The sequence below is a fragment of the Acipenser ruthenus genome, chromosome 51 (assembly GCF_902713425.1).
Source record: "Acipenser ruthenus chromosome 51, fAciRut3.2 maternal haplotype, whole genome shotgun sequence".
Lineage (NCBI taxonomy): Eukaryota > Metazoa > Chordata > Actinopteri > Acipenseriformes > Acipenseridae > Acipenser > Acipenser ruthenus.
This window is the reverse complement of record NC_081239.1, coordinates 3,113,046-3,126,117: the sequence shown is the minus strand read 5'-3', so window position 1 is coordinate 3,126,117 and position 13,072 is coordinate 3,113,046. Positions and strand designations below refer to the sequence as shown.

General features: G+C 40.8%; 1 protein-coding gene across 1 annotated transcript; it reads left to right on the top strand.

The window, feature by feature from the left end:
- The first annotated feature begins 715 nt into the window (after positions 1 to 715).
- On the top strand, positions 716 to 8,436 carry LOC117398585 (somatostatin receptor type 1). Its single transcript, XM_033997564.3, has 2 exons — positions 716 to 2,665; positions 6,309 to 8,436. The coding sequence occupies exon 2, from the start codon at positions 6,644 to 6,646 to the stop codon at positions 7,748 to 7,750; it is 1,107 nt and encodes a 368-aa protein (XP_033853455.1). The 5' UTR covers positions 716 to 2,665; positions 6,309 to 6,643; the 3' UTR covers positions 7,751 to 8,436.
- Positions 8,437 to 13,072: the final 4,636 nt, after the last annotated feature.

Here is a 13,072-nt window from a genome sequence, read left to right as displayed (position 1 = left end):
GGAAAGGCTTTACAAATGCATGATTCAAATAGGACAACAGGCTGATAAATGGGGAATAGATGCATTTTCCAGATCACCTTCAGAGCTTTTGGGACACAAATCTTTCATCGTGATGCTGCTGTTTACACTATAAACTGAAACAGTTTGTAATTTTCTCATCACAATATACTGCAAAGAAAAGGGACGACACCTCAAGACTTTTCATTGATTGTATTAAATGACTGTGTGTGTTGGTGTAGAAAGAGATTTTTGTCTGAGCTTGTGAAGTGGAATCACAAAGACATGGATTGTGAAGCTGTGTGCTTGTATGGAAATGTAACGTGCTCCTGCCTTTGCAAACAAGCTCATTGCAGCTCATATGGCTTTAAATAAATACAATAAATAAAGGAAGGCAAACTGCACCCTGTCTCTGTCTTCTCTACCTTTCTGTATTGCTTACATGTGATTGGTTCCTAGCCAAGGCAGGTTTCCACGGGCTTCTGAAACAGACACCTGCATGAGAATCTCAAACAGCAGAAATAGCAACACACGAGAATACAGGCAATATCAGCAGCCATTCAGAATGCAAATAAAGAATATAACCTGGTTACTGTATCCAGGGAAGGCAGATCACCCCCCCCCCCCCCCCCCCCCCCGCCTCTCCTCTCCTGCAGAGCTTCATGTAAGAGAGCCGCGATTGTATAACCCTGCTCAGAATCCATTAGGCTTGCGCTCCGAGAGGGATGGAGGAGCTGTACAATGCAGCGGGAGTGTTGCTACACTGCTAGACATCAGGACTACAGAGGATGCTGTTAGCAGGGTTTCAGATAAAAAAAAAGCAAGCTGGCTGTTTCAGTAAACATGCTTTAGTAAAATATTCCATAAAAAGTTTTGCAACTGATCAGGTGAACACTACATAATTAATGATATAGCATTTCATATTCACCAGGCAGTGGTGTCCTGTATTCAGATAAGAGGAGCTTGCTATATCTTGATATTAAAAATAGGACTGATAAATGGTGTTTGCTTTTTGATGCTTTTTTGCTGGGGAGTGCAATGCCAAATGGAAATGATGGACTGTTATACAATTATCAACTACACAGATGGACCTGTTCGTGCTGCCGCTTACAGCACTTCATTCACATTACGAGAGCAAGCCGGGCATCTTTAAAGATATGATTAAGGGTGTTTGAAATGTAACTATTTCAACAAACCAGCAAGGAAGGGAGCAGCCGGAGTTTGAGGAGCAGCTCAGTTGGCTCTTTTCTGTTCTTTTCCAATCTGGAAAGCAAGCTAACAAATAACCCGCACCTGGATCTATGAAAGTCATATTTATTTATCAAACACGGGAACATGAAATAACTTCACCTGGGAAATATACTGGCACATGAATACCTTTTTTCTAATATTTATTACATACACACTAAAACATTGTATTTATTGCACAGTATTAGGAAATCTATATATGCAATGAGAAAATGTTTTTTCTGCTTTTCATATATGGGATAATATATTTATCATTAAATAAAAATATATTTGTCAATACATACTATAGAGATTTCATACACATTCTGTACAGTATAGCTGGGAATCTTCAATACATTGCAATACATTAAATATATACATTATAATATACAATATACTGTAGTATATGAATGAAAGATATATTTGTAATTGAAAAATGATTCAATACTATAAGCTCATAAAGAGTTTTAGTAATTCTGCCAGGCTCTCTATTCTAATATTCATCATCTAATCCAATCTGCATTACTTGCTTGAATTCCAACAACATTTCAAGTCCAGTCCTTTGACAAGCAAGCTGGCATATAAAGAACTGGGGCTACTAGAGCAGGAGGCTGGCTTCTAGAGATTTTGAAAGCGTTGAAACGTTTTCATGTTTATCTCAGGAAAGACGGACCTCTGCAGTCATGCTTACATCTGACAGCCATTCAGCACCCCCACATGCAAGATGAAGTATTGGAGCTGTTAACATAGGAGTGAGAATCTACACAGTGATGAATGCTGTTTGACACTGAGCTGCAGGAAAAACTAAAGTTTAAGGGTTTTACAAATGCATGATTCAAAATAGGACTGATTAATGGTGTTTGCTTTTTTGATGCATTTTCCAGATCACCTTTCTATGCTTTTGGGAGACAAATCTTTCATCGTGATGCTGTTGTTTACACTATAAACAGTTTGGAATTTTCTCATCACAGTATACTGCAAAGAAAAGGGACGACAACAAGACATCCCAAGACATCCTTTTACACTGAACACAAACTGTACATCTAGAACTACAGACAGGTGGTTTTTATTGATTGTATTAAACGACTGTGTGTGTGTTATCTGTGGAAGGGTGAGCCCAGTCTTCTGCAACCCTCTCGTTTAGCTAAAGGAACAGTGCTGCTAACTCAGCTCAGTAGACTATTCAATTGAATAAATCACTGGAGTGATTTAGTCATTTCCCTGGTCAATAGAAACATGTAATCAAACAGAGGCACCTCAGCCAGCCCAGTTAGGATTGCAGGCTGGCAGAACCAGCACACACTGATTGTGAAAGCTCTCTAACAAGCGCCCAATTGAAAGGATGCAAGAGGCAGGTTATTAACCTTGGATTGCAAACAGAAAACACACATCGCGGGACAGAAGGATGCAAAACCATTTCATTATCAGGGGAATATTGGAGGTAGGTGAATACATGCATTAATGGCAATTGTACAGAAGTGTGATGCATACCAGCTGATCTTTGACTTTTGTGTAGATCCTAGTTGCAGCCAGCAGCCCCAGTTTGATACTGGGAATGAGAGGAGATTGAGTTTTATACACTGGTTTCATGTGCAGTTAAAAACTTGGCAAGCAATAAACACAACACCTGTGCCTGTTCTACGACAGCATTCAGTTAAACTGTATATCCAGTATGCATATTAAATGAAGGATGTATCACATGTTTGCAGCAGTAACCTTTTATGGCAGCAAGTATTTTTTTTTTAAATAAGAATATGTCTTTGCTATAAAATGTTTCTTTCAAAACAGCACATACAGTAGTGAATGGCAGTATGTGGAACTGTATCAGTAGTATAGAAACTGTATCAGGGACAGACAGTTTAAAATACATGTTCTGTTTTGTGCTTCACGTACATAATTACACAAAAGACTAATTATTTTCAGAAATGATGGAAGCGATACTGAGTGTAAGTTACTGGCCTCCGAAACTCAGTCCAGTCTCCAAGTGTGTTTGACTATATTTAGAACTTGGATAGATTGTAAGATTCTTATTAAAGGAATACAGGATTCTAAGAATAGAAACATTCCATTTATAACTGCGTTCATCTGATCATGGGGGCTATTCTAATAGAAACAGTGACACATCACAAAACTGCCCATACAGTTTAGAAAACGATTTATTTGCCTCCCTCATTTTCACTGTGTTTGTATTTAGTGATTGTATTAAAGTACTAACAGTCCTAATATTCCAGTAAGTCTTACCTATATTTATCATTTTGTAGGTCTCAGATTTTCCTTTATGAAAAACACACACATTATAGCAAAGGTGACTTGGATTCTTTTAATGGTAACTTCCTTAAGTCGCATGAAGCAACTGGACATTGAAAACACATCAGTCACGGGGAAAGCAGGGATCGGCGCTCAAATGCAAGTCAATGTGTCTACAATCAGGCAGTTATTTTAAAGGAAATAAATGGCAAACATTTAGAATATGTGTTTCTTTTTTTCTGGACTCAATAATCACTGCAGGACACACTGTACACGTCGTATCTGGTTGAATTACTCAGTGACGGCAATAAGAATTGTTGGTGGAACTGCTACCCACAAGCAAGCATCCTAACCGCGTTACAAAACCGGGCTTGATCTCTGAACCTCATCTCATCTCACCCACAGAATCTGTAAGGGCAGGGCATCACACAACACTGCATGTTACGAGAGGTGCGAAAATAAGTCAATGAACCTTTAAAAATCATTTAAAGAACCATGAAGCTTTAAAGTATATACCCCATACACAGTGGCTACTGGGAAATGAACAGCCTTGGGCTATTGGGAAATGAACAGTCTTACCAACTGCAGTGATAACGTGAAATGTTATTATCAGTGGTAATAAGACGACGAAGAAGAAGAAGACGAAGACAAAGAAGTATTCTCATTCTCATTCTCATTGTTATTGTTGTTAGTATTGTTGCTGCGTCTGATTAAGCAGTGCTTGTATTTCATCTTCCCTGCTGGTGTGAGTGGCAATGTGGGCAGCAATCATGTAAGGACATCGGGAAAGGACACTGGCTGTTCTGGGCAGTTCTGGGCTGTTCTGGGGCGTTTCAGGGGTGTTTCTGTGGTGTTATGTGTTGTGTTATGTTATTTTACCAGTTAGTTTTGTATTTTGAATATTTAGAATTCATCATTTGCTTTTATATTTCTGCTATGTCTTTTCATCTGCCATTTCTCTCTGTATCTTTATTTTACCATTTAAGACCCTTACTCGTGCCTATTGCTCTATTCATCAGACTGCCCCTTTCCTATCTATTGCCAATCACTCATGTCTCCTTATATTCCCTCTCGCCCTCTCCGCTCATCCTCTACTGGCCAACTTGCTATGACTTCTCTTCACTCTGCTTCCTCCTGTGCTCGCTCCTTCTCTTCCCTTGTCCCCCTGTGGTGGAACCAGCTACCGGTTAACTTCACGGCTGTTCAGTACTTTACTGCTTTCCATCATCTTCTCAAAACCCACTTATTCAACCTTTATTTGTGCATTTTTATTTCTATTTCTATTTATATATTTCTATTTATATATCTTTTTGTATTTTCCTTTATTTATTTATTTTTTGTATATATTGTATATTTATGTTTGTTTTCCATTTTTGTTGCCTGTAACTGCTTGTAATTTCAGTAAGTCTCTTTGGATAAAAGATTGTATTAATGTACAGCACTATAGATATTGTAACAGGGGACTCGGTACAATGCATGCATGAACAACACTATAGATACTGTAACAGGGGACTTGCTACAACGCAAGAATGATTTGAAGGTGATAATGACATGGATGAGTGTTCACTGCATGATTGACTGGAGACCGAGACTGGAAGATTGTGGTTGACACGCCCCACAGGGCACAGGTTTATTCACATACACAGGAACCCCACATGACGCTTCCAGCAATGGTAGCTCACGTGGTACATACAGTCCTGCCTACAAAAGCTATCAAAAGGTGCCATGTAGATGGCTCACACTACTCCGTACAAATGGAGGGCCGGCTTCCACACCTGTCTGCTATACTGGGTGGGATCTACTATCCCGAAACTAACTCCCTGTCCCTCGGGCAGTTCCCCCAACTCCAACCTCGGATATACATATGATCGTTGGTTCATTGCAGCTTCATTCTCCCAGAACACACCCCCCGACCACCCCCCCCCCCCCCCCCCGACCCCCTTCTGACCTCAGAGTATTCACACGAACGCCGTTAGAGGCGGTCGCTTCGTTTCCTGACCCCAGTCAGCAGCACAGACGGGCCGATGCTTCGACAGCAGCAGTGCTCTGACCCCTATGGCTTTACAGACGCCTTGGTCTGTGTAATCGGGACCCTTTCATTCCTGGCGCTCTGCTGCACCATGCCCGTCTGCTGATTAGGAGCTTGCAGCTGGTAAACACACACACGCTGCTCGTTCCCACAACCAAACACAGCAGGCAGGCTGGTACACACAGAGCATCAGGTTCCCAATTAAAACTAATCCCATTCTTATTTATACAAACACTCTAATTTACAGTATTATATCACAGAATCCCCCTCATTAGGAGGCAGCTGAGGAAGCAATGGAGAACAGCAGAACAAAGTCAGAAGGAGGCACTCAATCTGTTACAAAGGGTCATAAAAGATAAGCTTGCAACATTGAGCAGAGCTGAGTGCCTACGGAAACCCTGCAAAAAGAAGGAGCGTGAGAGAACTAACTTTTGTAAAGACCCATTCAAATTTGTAAAGAAGTTATTCACCAGTGAATCACTGTCGAGCCCTTTTGAGGTGTTGTGGGCTAGTCGACAAAACACAGAGGATGGAAGGTGCCCACTTGAAGACCCCAGAGATGTACCCTACTTATCTCAATCCAGACGGTTGTCATGCTGACGCGCTGGGGAGACCGCACTGTGGTTGATCCCCGGAGCCAGCATCGCAGCCGTTGTGTGTGCTGATGCGCCAGGGAGGCAATACTGTATATATATTTGTACATTTTAAAAGTTGTGTTTAAATAAAAAAATAAATACATATTTTGCACTTGCATTAACACTAATCTGTACATAACACTAAACATTAAAATCTGTTTGTTTTTTTGCAGGTCGGACCACCACCCTACTGTCCATAACGATATTGAATCATTTACTGCCTACTTTTCAATGATGGGTCCCAGCAATGAGGACTGATCAAAACAAAAGCCTTCTAGAGCTTGTGCTAAAGAAGCAGCTCTGCTAACTCAGGTTAGTTCAATCTCAGCCTCAACACAGAAACGAGATCCTCTCTGCTAACTCAGGTCAGCATAATCTCAGCCTCAACCCAGAAACGAGATCCTTTCTGCTAACTCAGGTCAGCATAATCTCAGTCTCAACCCAGAAACAGGATCTCTCTGCTAACTCAGGTCAGCACAACAAGATTCTTACTTTGGTCCACCAAAACATGGCAAACATCAACGAATCCGATGGGCTGTTCTTTCCAACTGGGTTTCCCTTCAACTCCTCCTTGGAGTATGAAGACTTTGAATTGGACCCGGACCCCAGTAAGTTCGTGATCCCCTCTATATACGCTGTTGTCTGCTGCATCGGACTGACTGGTAACGCCATGGTCATTTACGTAATTTTGAAATATGCCAAGATGAAAACTGCCACCAATATCTACATCCTGAACCTGGCCATCGCTGATGAGCTGTTCATGCTGAGCGTCCCATTCCTGGCTACCTCGGCTGCTCTCCAGCACTGGCCCTTCGGCTCCTTGATGTGCAGGCTGGTCTTGAGCGTGGATGGCATCAACATGTTCACCAGCATCTTCTGCCTGACCGTCCTGAGCATTGACAGGTACATCGCAGTCGTCCATCCCATCAAAGCTGCCAGGTACCGACGCCCCACTGTGGCCAAGATGATCAACATCTGCGTCTGGGTTCTTTCCTTGGTGGTCATCCTGCCCATCATTATTTTTGCAGATACAGTCCCATCCGGGGATGGCGGTGTTGACTGCAACTTTCTGTGGCCTGAATCTTCATGGTCGGAGGCCTTTGTGATCTACACCTTCCTCTTGGGTTTTCTGCTGCCCGTAGTTGCCATCTGCCTCTGCTATTGCCTGATCGTGGTCAAGATGCGTGCCGTGGCTCTGAAAGCTGGCTGGCTCCAGAGGCGCAAGTCCGAGAAGAAGATCACTCGGATGGTCATGCTTGTGGTCACCGTGTTCGTCATCTGCTGGATGCCCTTTTACATCATCCAGCTGCTCAGTGTATTCCAGAGGCCGCCCGACCCGGTCATTACCCAGCTCTTTGTCATCTTGAGCTATGCCAACAGTGGGGCCAATCCCATCCTTTACGTCTTTGTGTCGGGCAATTTCCGCCGCTCCTTCCAGAGGATCATGTGCTTTCGGTGGATGGAGAGCAGTCTGGATGGGGAGCCGGTGGATTACTGTGCCGTGGCCCTAAAAAGCAAAGTGGTCTGCAGCCCCAAGGAGTTCCAGAAAGACTGCTTGGGCTCCGAGATGGTCTACAGGAACGGGACCTGCACTTCTAGAACAACCACGTTGTGAGGAGAGATTTGTTTCTTTAGGAGAGGGTCGTCCAGTTAGCAAGTCCATTCTCTCATAGTCTTATTGGACCGTTACAGTTTTCAAGTCAAGACTAAAAACGCACTTTTATAAATGGCTTTCTTATCTTAGTGGGTTTTAATGTAACTTTAAAATTGCTGCTTTTGTATTATTATGTGTATACTGTTATTTGAATGGTCTGACTGTGGCAGTTGTATGTAACACATAACTCCAGTATTGGCTGCACTTCACTGGCTTCCAATATGTTTTAGAATTGATTTGAAGGTCTTGCTGCTGACATTCCATGGTCTGGCTCCTGACTATCTAAAAGAGCTCCTGTGCCCATATGCACCTGTCCGTGCTCTAAGGTCAGCCAACTCTGGTCTTTTGCTTGTTCCAAAGATTAAGACCAAGAGAAAGAGTGAAAGAGCTTTTAGCTATAATGCACCAAGATTGTGGAATAGGTTGCCATGCGACATCAGAGAAGCAAAGTCACTTAATGTTTTTAAGTCAAGGTTAAAAACTCATTTTTTTAGATTAGCTTTTGAATCCTGATTTTATGTATTATTGTATATTATTATTTTAAATTTGTTCACTGTTTTTCTGTTTTTAACCAAGTTGTTGCTTACTTTTTATTAATATTACCAATTTTGCTGTAAAAATTGTGTTTAATTCTGTATTTTGTTGTTTTATTTGATTGTATTGTAAAGCACTTTGAGACACTTTGTGTGAAAGGTGGTATATAAATAAATAAACTTAAACTTATACAAATGTATTGTGTTTGTTGTTTTTTTCTGCTATGCACTGTACAGTGCTTTGCGATACTTTTTGTATAAAAAGCGCTATATAAATGCAATAAATAAATGAATAAAATAAATAAGAGAGAAGAAGCTCCTGCTTGGCTCAGAGTGATATAAAGGACAAGCAGGAAGCGTTGTGGTGAATCTTGAAAATAAAGTCACAACCTTCAGAGAGCCGTAAAAGCTACAAACAGTGTGCTCTGGATCTGCTCCCCGGTTACACACGCTTGAAGGATGATTCTAACTTGGCACATGTTATGGGCAAAATGGGGAAAATGGAATTTGAAATGCGGATATCTCTGTTTAAAAACATAAATTAAAAACTGATTTATTCTCTGGCTTTCATTCATTTGAAAGAGATCAAGGTTTTTGCTCTATTTGCTTGATTTTCTATGTTGGTGTTTTCAGTATTAATCACTTTAACACACAGTCACCAGGTACAGTAAGTAGACAGTATACAGCTTTTCAATGTTTTGCTCTTTTCAATAGAGTGTTGACAGAACAATGTGGAACACTATAGCAGGCCTCTGATTGCTGGACAATGCAACGGGACTATGCTGTTTCCAGAGACAGCTAAACACATGTTAACCATTGCCTCAATTCAGTGTGGAGACTACTGCTGGTGTTTCAGGGATTTGGATCAAGTGTGATAAGTTTGTGATCATTTTGTATTTGAACAGTGACTTGTCAAAGCATTACATGATTGTGGCAAAACAGTGATAATCCAATTAGAAGGCTTTTAATATTGTAATCCAGGTCTGGTGACCTCAAACAATAATCCCAGGCAATACACAGCAATGTGTATTGAACTGTTCAAAATAAAGGGTTTGTATTATTATTAGTTTATTTAGCAGACGCCTTTATCCAAGGCAATTTACAGAAACTATGGTGTGTGAACTATGCATCAGCTACAAAGTCACTTACAATTACATCTCATCTGAAAGACAGAGCACAAGGAGGTTAAGTGACTTGTTCAGGGTCACACAATGAGTCAGTGGTTGAGGTGGGATTTGAACTGGGGACCTCCTGGTTACAAGCCCCGTTCTTTAACCACTGGACCACACAGCCTCATGTAGTCCCAAATCATAAACGCAGTCCAGTTACACACACAATATACACAGGCAGTCACCAGTCCTGGGTGCGTGCTGCAGTGCTTGTGGTGCTAATAAAATTATTATCGGGACACAGGTGTAGTGATGTCCAGGTTCATGCTGGCCTCTGGAGACAGTTCCAGAACATGTTAGCCATCTACTAATAACAACAAGTAATAACTAGAGATGAGACCAAACAAACAAAACACTCACGTACAATATTTTTAACACAGGTCCTTCCGGGTCGTTTCCTTAACCATAAACGAAGGAACAGATCACGTCGCTTCGTCCCCTATTTGTACCGTCACGCATGACCCCTTGGTAAACGATTGCAGCCACTCCTCCAATCCGGGTCTGCCACATCGTTTCCCTCCCGGGTCGATGAGTTAGTGCAGCCAAGTTCCGTCTCCTTTCTAGATGACAGACTTCCTTTTAACCCTTGGAATGAATTGTCAGGCCATCCGGTCCAGGGTACTCTGTTCCCTGTACTTAGCTCCCTCACAGGTTGGGAGGGAGATTTACCACCAAGAATCATTCTATTTATGTCACAATGATTTATATTCTTCAAGGATAAATGTGTATCTTGCCATTACTTTAAATCTCTTACTGTTGTCTAGTCCCAATATAGATGAGTGCTAATCAATGTTCTTACATCTTTGTTTTATCTGTAGTAACATTATTACTGGGTCCCCTTTTATTTCTTCACTTTTTTAATGTTAATTCAGGAGATGCATGTATTATTCCTAGATGATGATTTTTTTCTGCTGCACTAGATAATGATTATTTCTGCTTATTCTGGTTATTTTGCATAACCAAAATACTTTGCTGCAAGTCCCACTTCATCTACAGTGTTGTATCTGAACAGCTCATCTTAAATTAAAAACAAGCAGAGCTCCAATACATGCAACGATTCAATCTTTATTCTGCACTGTTTACCTGTACATTCAAACCCAATGATAGATGACATCATTTAATCTTGCTTTCTCTGCTCCACCAGCACAGTGCAGAGGGAGGAAGTTAAGAGAGTATAAGAGCTTCCCTTTTTCTTTCTCTGCTCCACCCAGACAGAGTTGTAATAACCTGAGAGAAAAGACTCGACTTGAGTCCTGGCCCAAAAGTCTCCACTCGACTTGATAGTCATAGTCTTTATGATAAAATGACATGATCAGTTTCGTTTTCAATAACCGCAGCCCTTCTTCTGATGAGACAAACCCGTGACGACACAGACAGAGAGAAGAGTGTCAGCAGCATGGAAGGGAAATCAAGAGTACCTGCGCTCGTCGAGTTCATAAGAACTATGGAGCAGACAGGGAGAGAAATAAGCACTCTGCATCCTGCCAGCACTGAGAAATACCAAACTAAAATAAACTGGGTCTAAAATAACACAAATTATTTTGGGTTTTTTTTTAATATTTCTTGCCAAGTTTCAAAAAGAAATTACTTATTTGGTGGGTGAATCAATACATTTTTATTTAAGTAAGCTTAAAACTTAAATGCGGTAGAAAAAATAGGGGTTTAGTGTGTGTTGTCTGGTTTAATGTATATTGATCTAAAGTTATACTATGTTTAAAAAGCAGATTGTTTTAGAAAACAAAAAAGAACTGGCAAAAAAGCCATATTTTGCTAAAATCGTTAGTTGTTTTTAAAATCCAAATAACCATTGCGAATCCAAACTCATGTACAACAAGCTCATACACTTAAAAAATAAATGTTTTGCACACAAAATTTTACCTAATAAGGCACTGTACAAGAAATGAACACACAAAACAATCCTCTGGAGATTTAACAATTGCATTGATTTTTTGTACATTCCCATAGCCTTCTACAATCACTGGCATGGCAGCACATGGTACAGATGATCAATGAAGCTGTGCACGGTCATCATTGTTTTCCAGAATGCCTGAATTCAGTAAATCAGCTCTAGATGTGTTTGATTCATTTAATACATCAGGATTTGCATGCTGGATAGATGTTTTAGAGTTAGTTTGGTTAAAAACTGTTTGCTTTTTTAAAGAATAAATTCATGAGAACGAAAATGGGAAGACCAAACCACAGCAGCATGATTTTGGGAATAAGAGCCAATCAACATTGCCACACGAAAGGAGGTTGAGGACGGAACTGCATTGTTTTCAATACATTTTTAAGAAGTGGTCTGTGCATGTTGTCATAGTGAGTGAACAGATCAATTATTATACTGGTAAAAAAGAAAATGTGTTAGTTTGCGCTGCTGGGGTATTTTGCATGTGTTTATGAAACAACAGCTACAATACCAGTCTTTTATGTTAGTAGGGTGAGACAAGATGGCTCGCATGGTGACATCAGACCAGGAACTGAATGGACACAGTCTACTTAGTAAACACGCTGTTGCGTCGGTTTATTGTAAATCAACAAATAAAAAGGTTTAAGAAAACAGCAACACAGAACAAACAAAATGGTACAGTGGCCAAAACAAATAAACAAAACACTAACAAACACCAAGTACCATGCTGGTGCTTCCAGCACGAGTAGCAATTGGTTTATAATTTATTTCTCTCTCCCATAGCTCCTCACTGTACACCCAACCCTGTGTGCGTGAAACATTCATTCTTTTATATAGCTGTGCTGAGACTCGATTGCTAATCAGTCATTCACTTGAATCTCGGCACAGTCTGCACGTGGACTAATTGTGCACTTCCCCTGCCCCCATACAAATACCCATTTTAATCTGCAAGTGAAGTGGTTGTGCATTTCCCCGTGCCTAAATACAAATATACGTTTTACATCACCTGTGCTACATAACCCACACTCTGTGCACCACTACAACAATACATATAACAGACAACATGAAACACAAAATACGCACAGAGGCAGAGCATCCTGCCACACAGGGTTATTCAAAATACAACTGACCTCTTAGTATTACTGTTTGCACATTTTTACTACACTGGTGATTTTATTTAGACAAACAAATTAGCCAATGAATCGTGAATTCACTGAAATGGAGACAAAACACAAGGCAGAAACTGTGGACCTTTAATGGTGAACATCAGTGGGGCAAGTATGAGCACATTATTGTGCATCTCAATTGTGTATTTTTAATTGAAACTCTCTTTTATTGTTATTTGTTGTTAATTGCTAATCTCATGTAAAATAAATCTGATTAAATCAAACTGTCTCAAACTGTCAGAACTAATGACTCAAATTGACTGGAACCAGATAGGTGACTCGACTCGAGATTGGCATGTCAAAGACTCCACTCGACTCAAGTCTTAACCCCCTGTGACTCGACTCGACTCGAGTCCCAGTTTTTGTGACTCGATTACAACACTGCCACCAGCACAGAACAGAGGGAGGATGTTCAGAGAGTAAAAGAGCCTCCCTTTATGTGCTCCACCAGCACAGAGCAGAGGGAGGCCGTTGAGTATAATAACCTCAGTTTCTCTTTCTCTGCTCCG

What these genes read in the sequence shown, in the direction of transcription:
- LOC117398585 (XM_033997564.3), top strand. Translation starts at nt 6,644, where the DNA reads ATGGCAAACATCAACGAATCCGATGGGCTGTTCTTTCCAACTGGGTTT.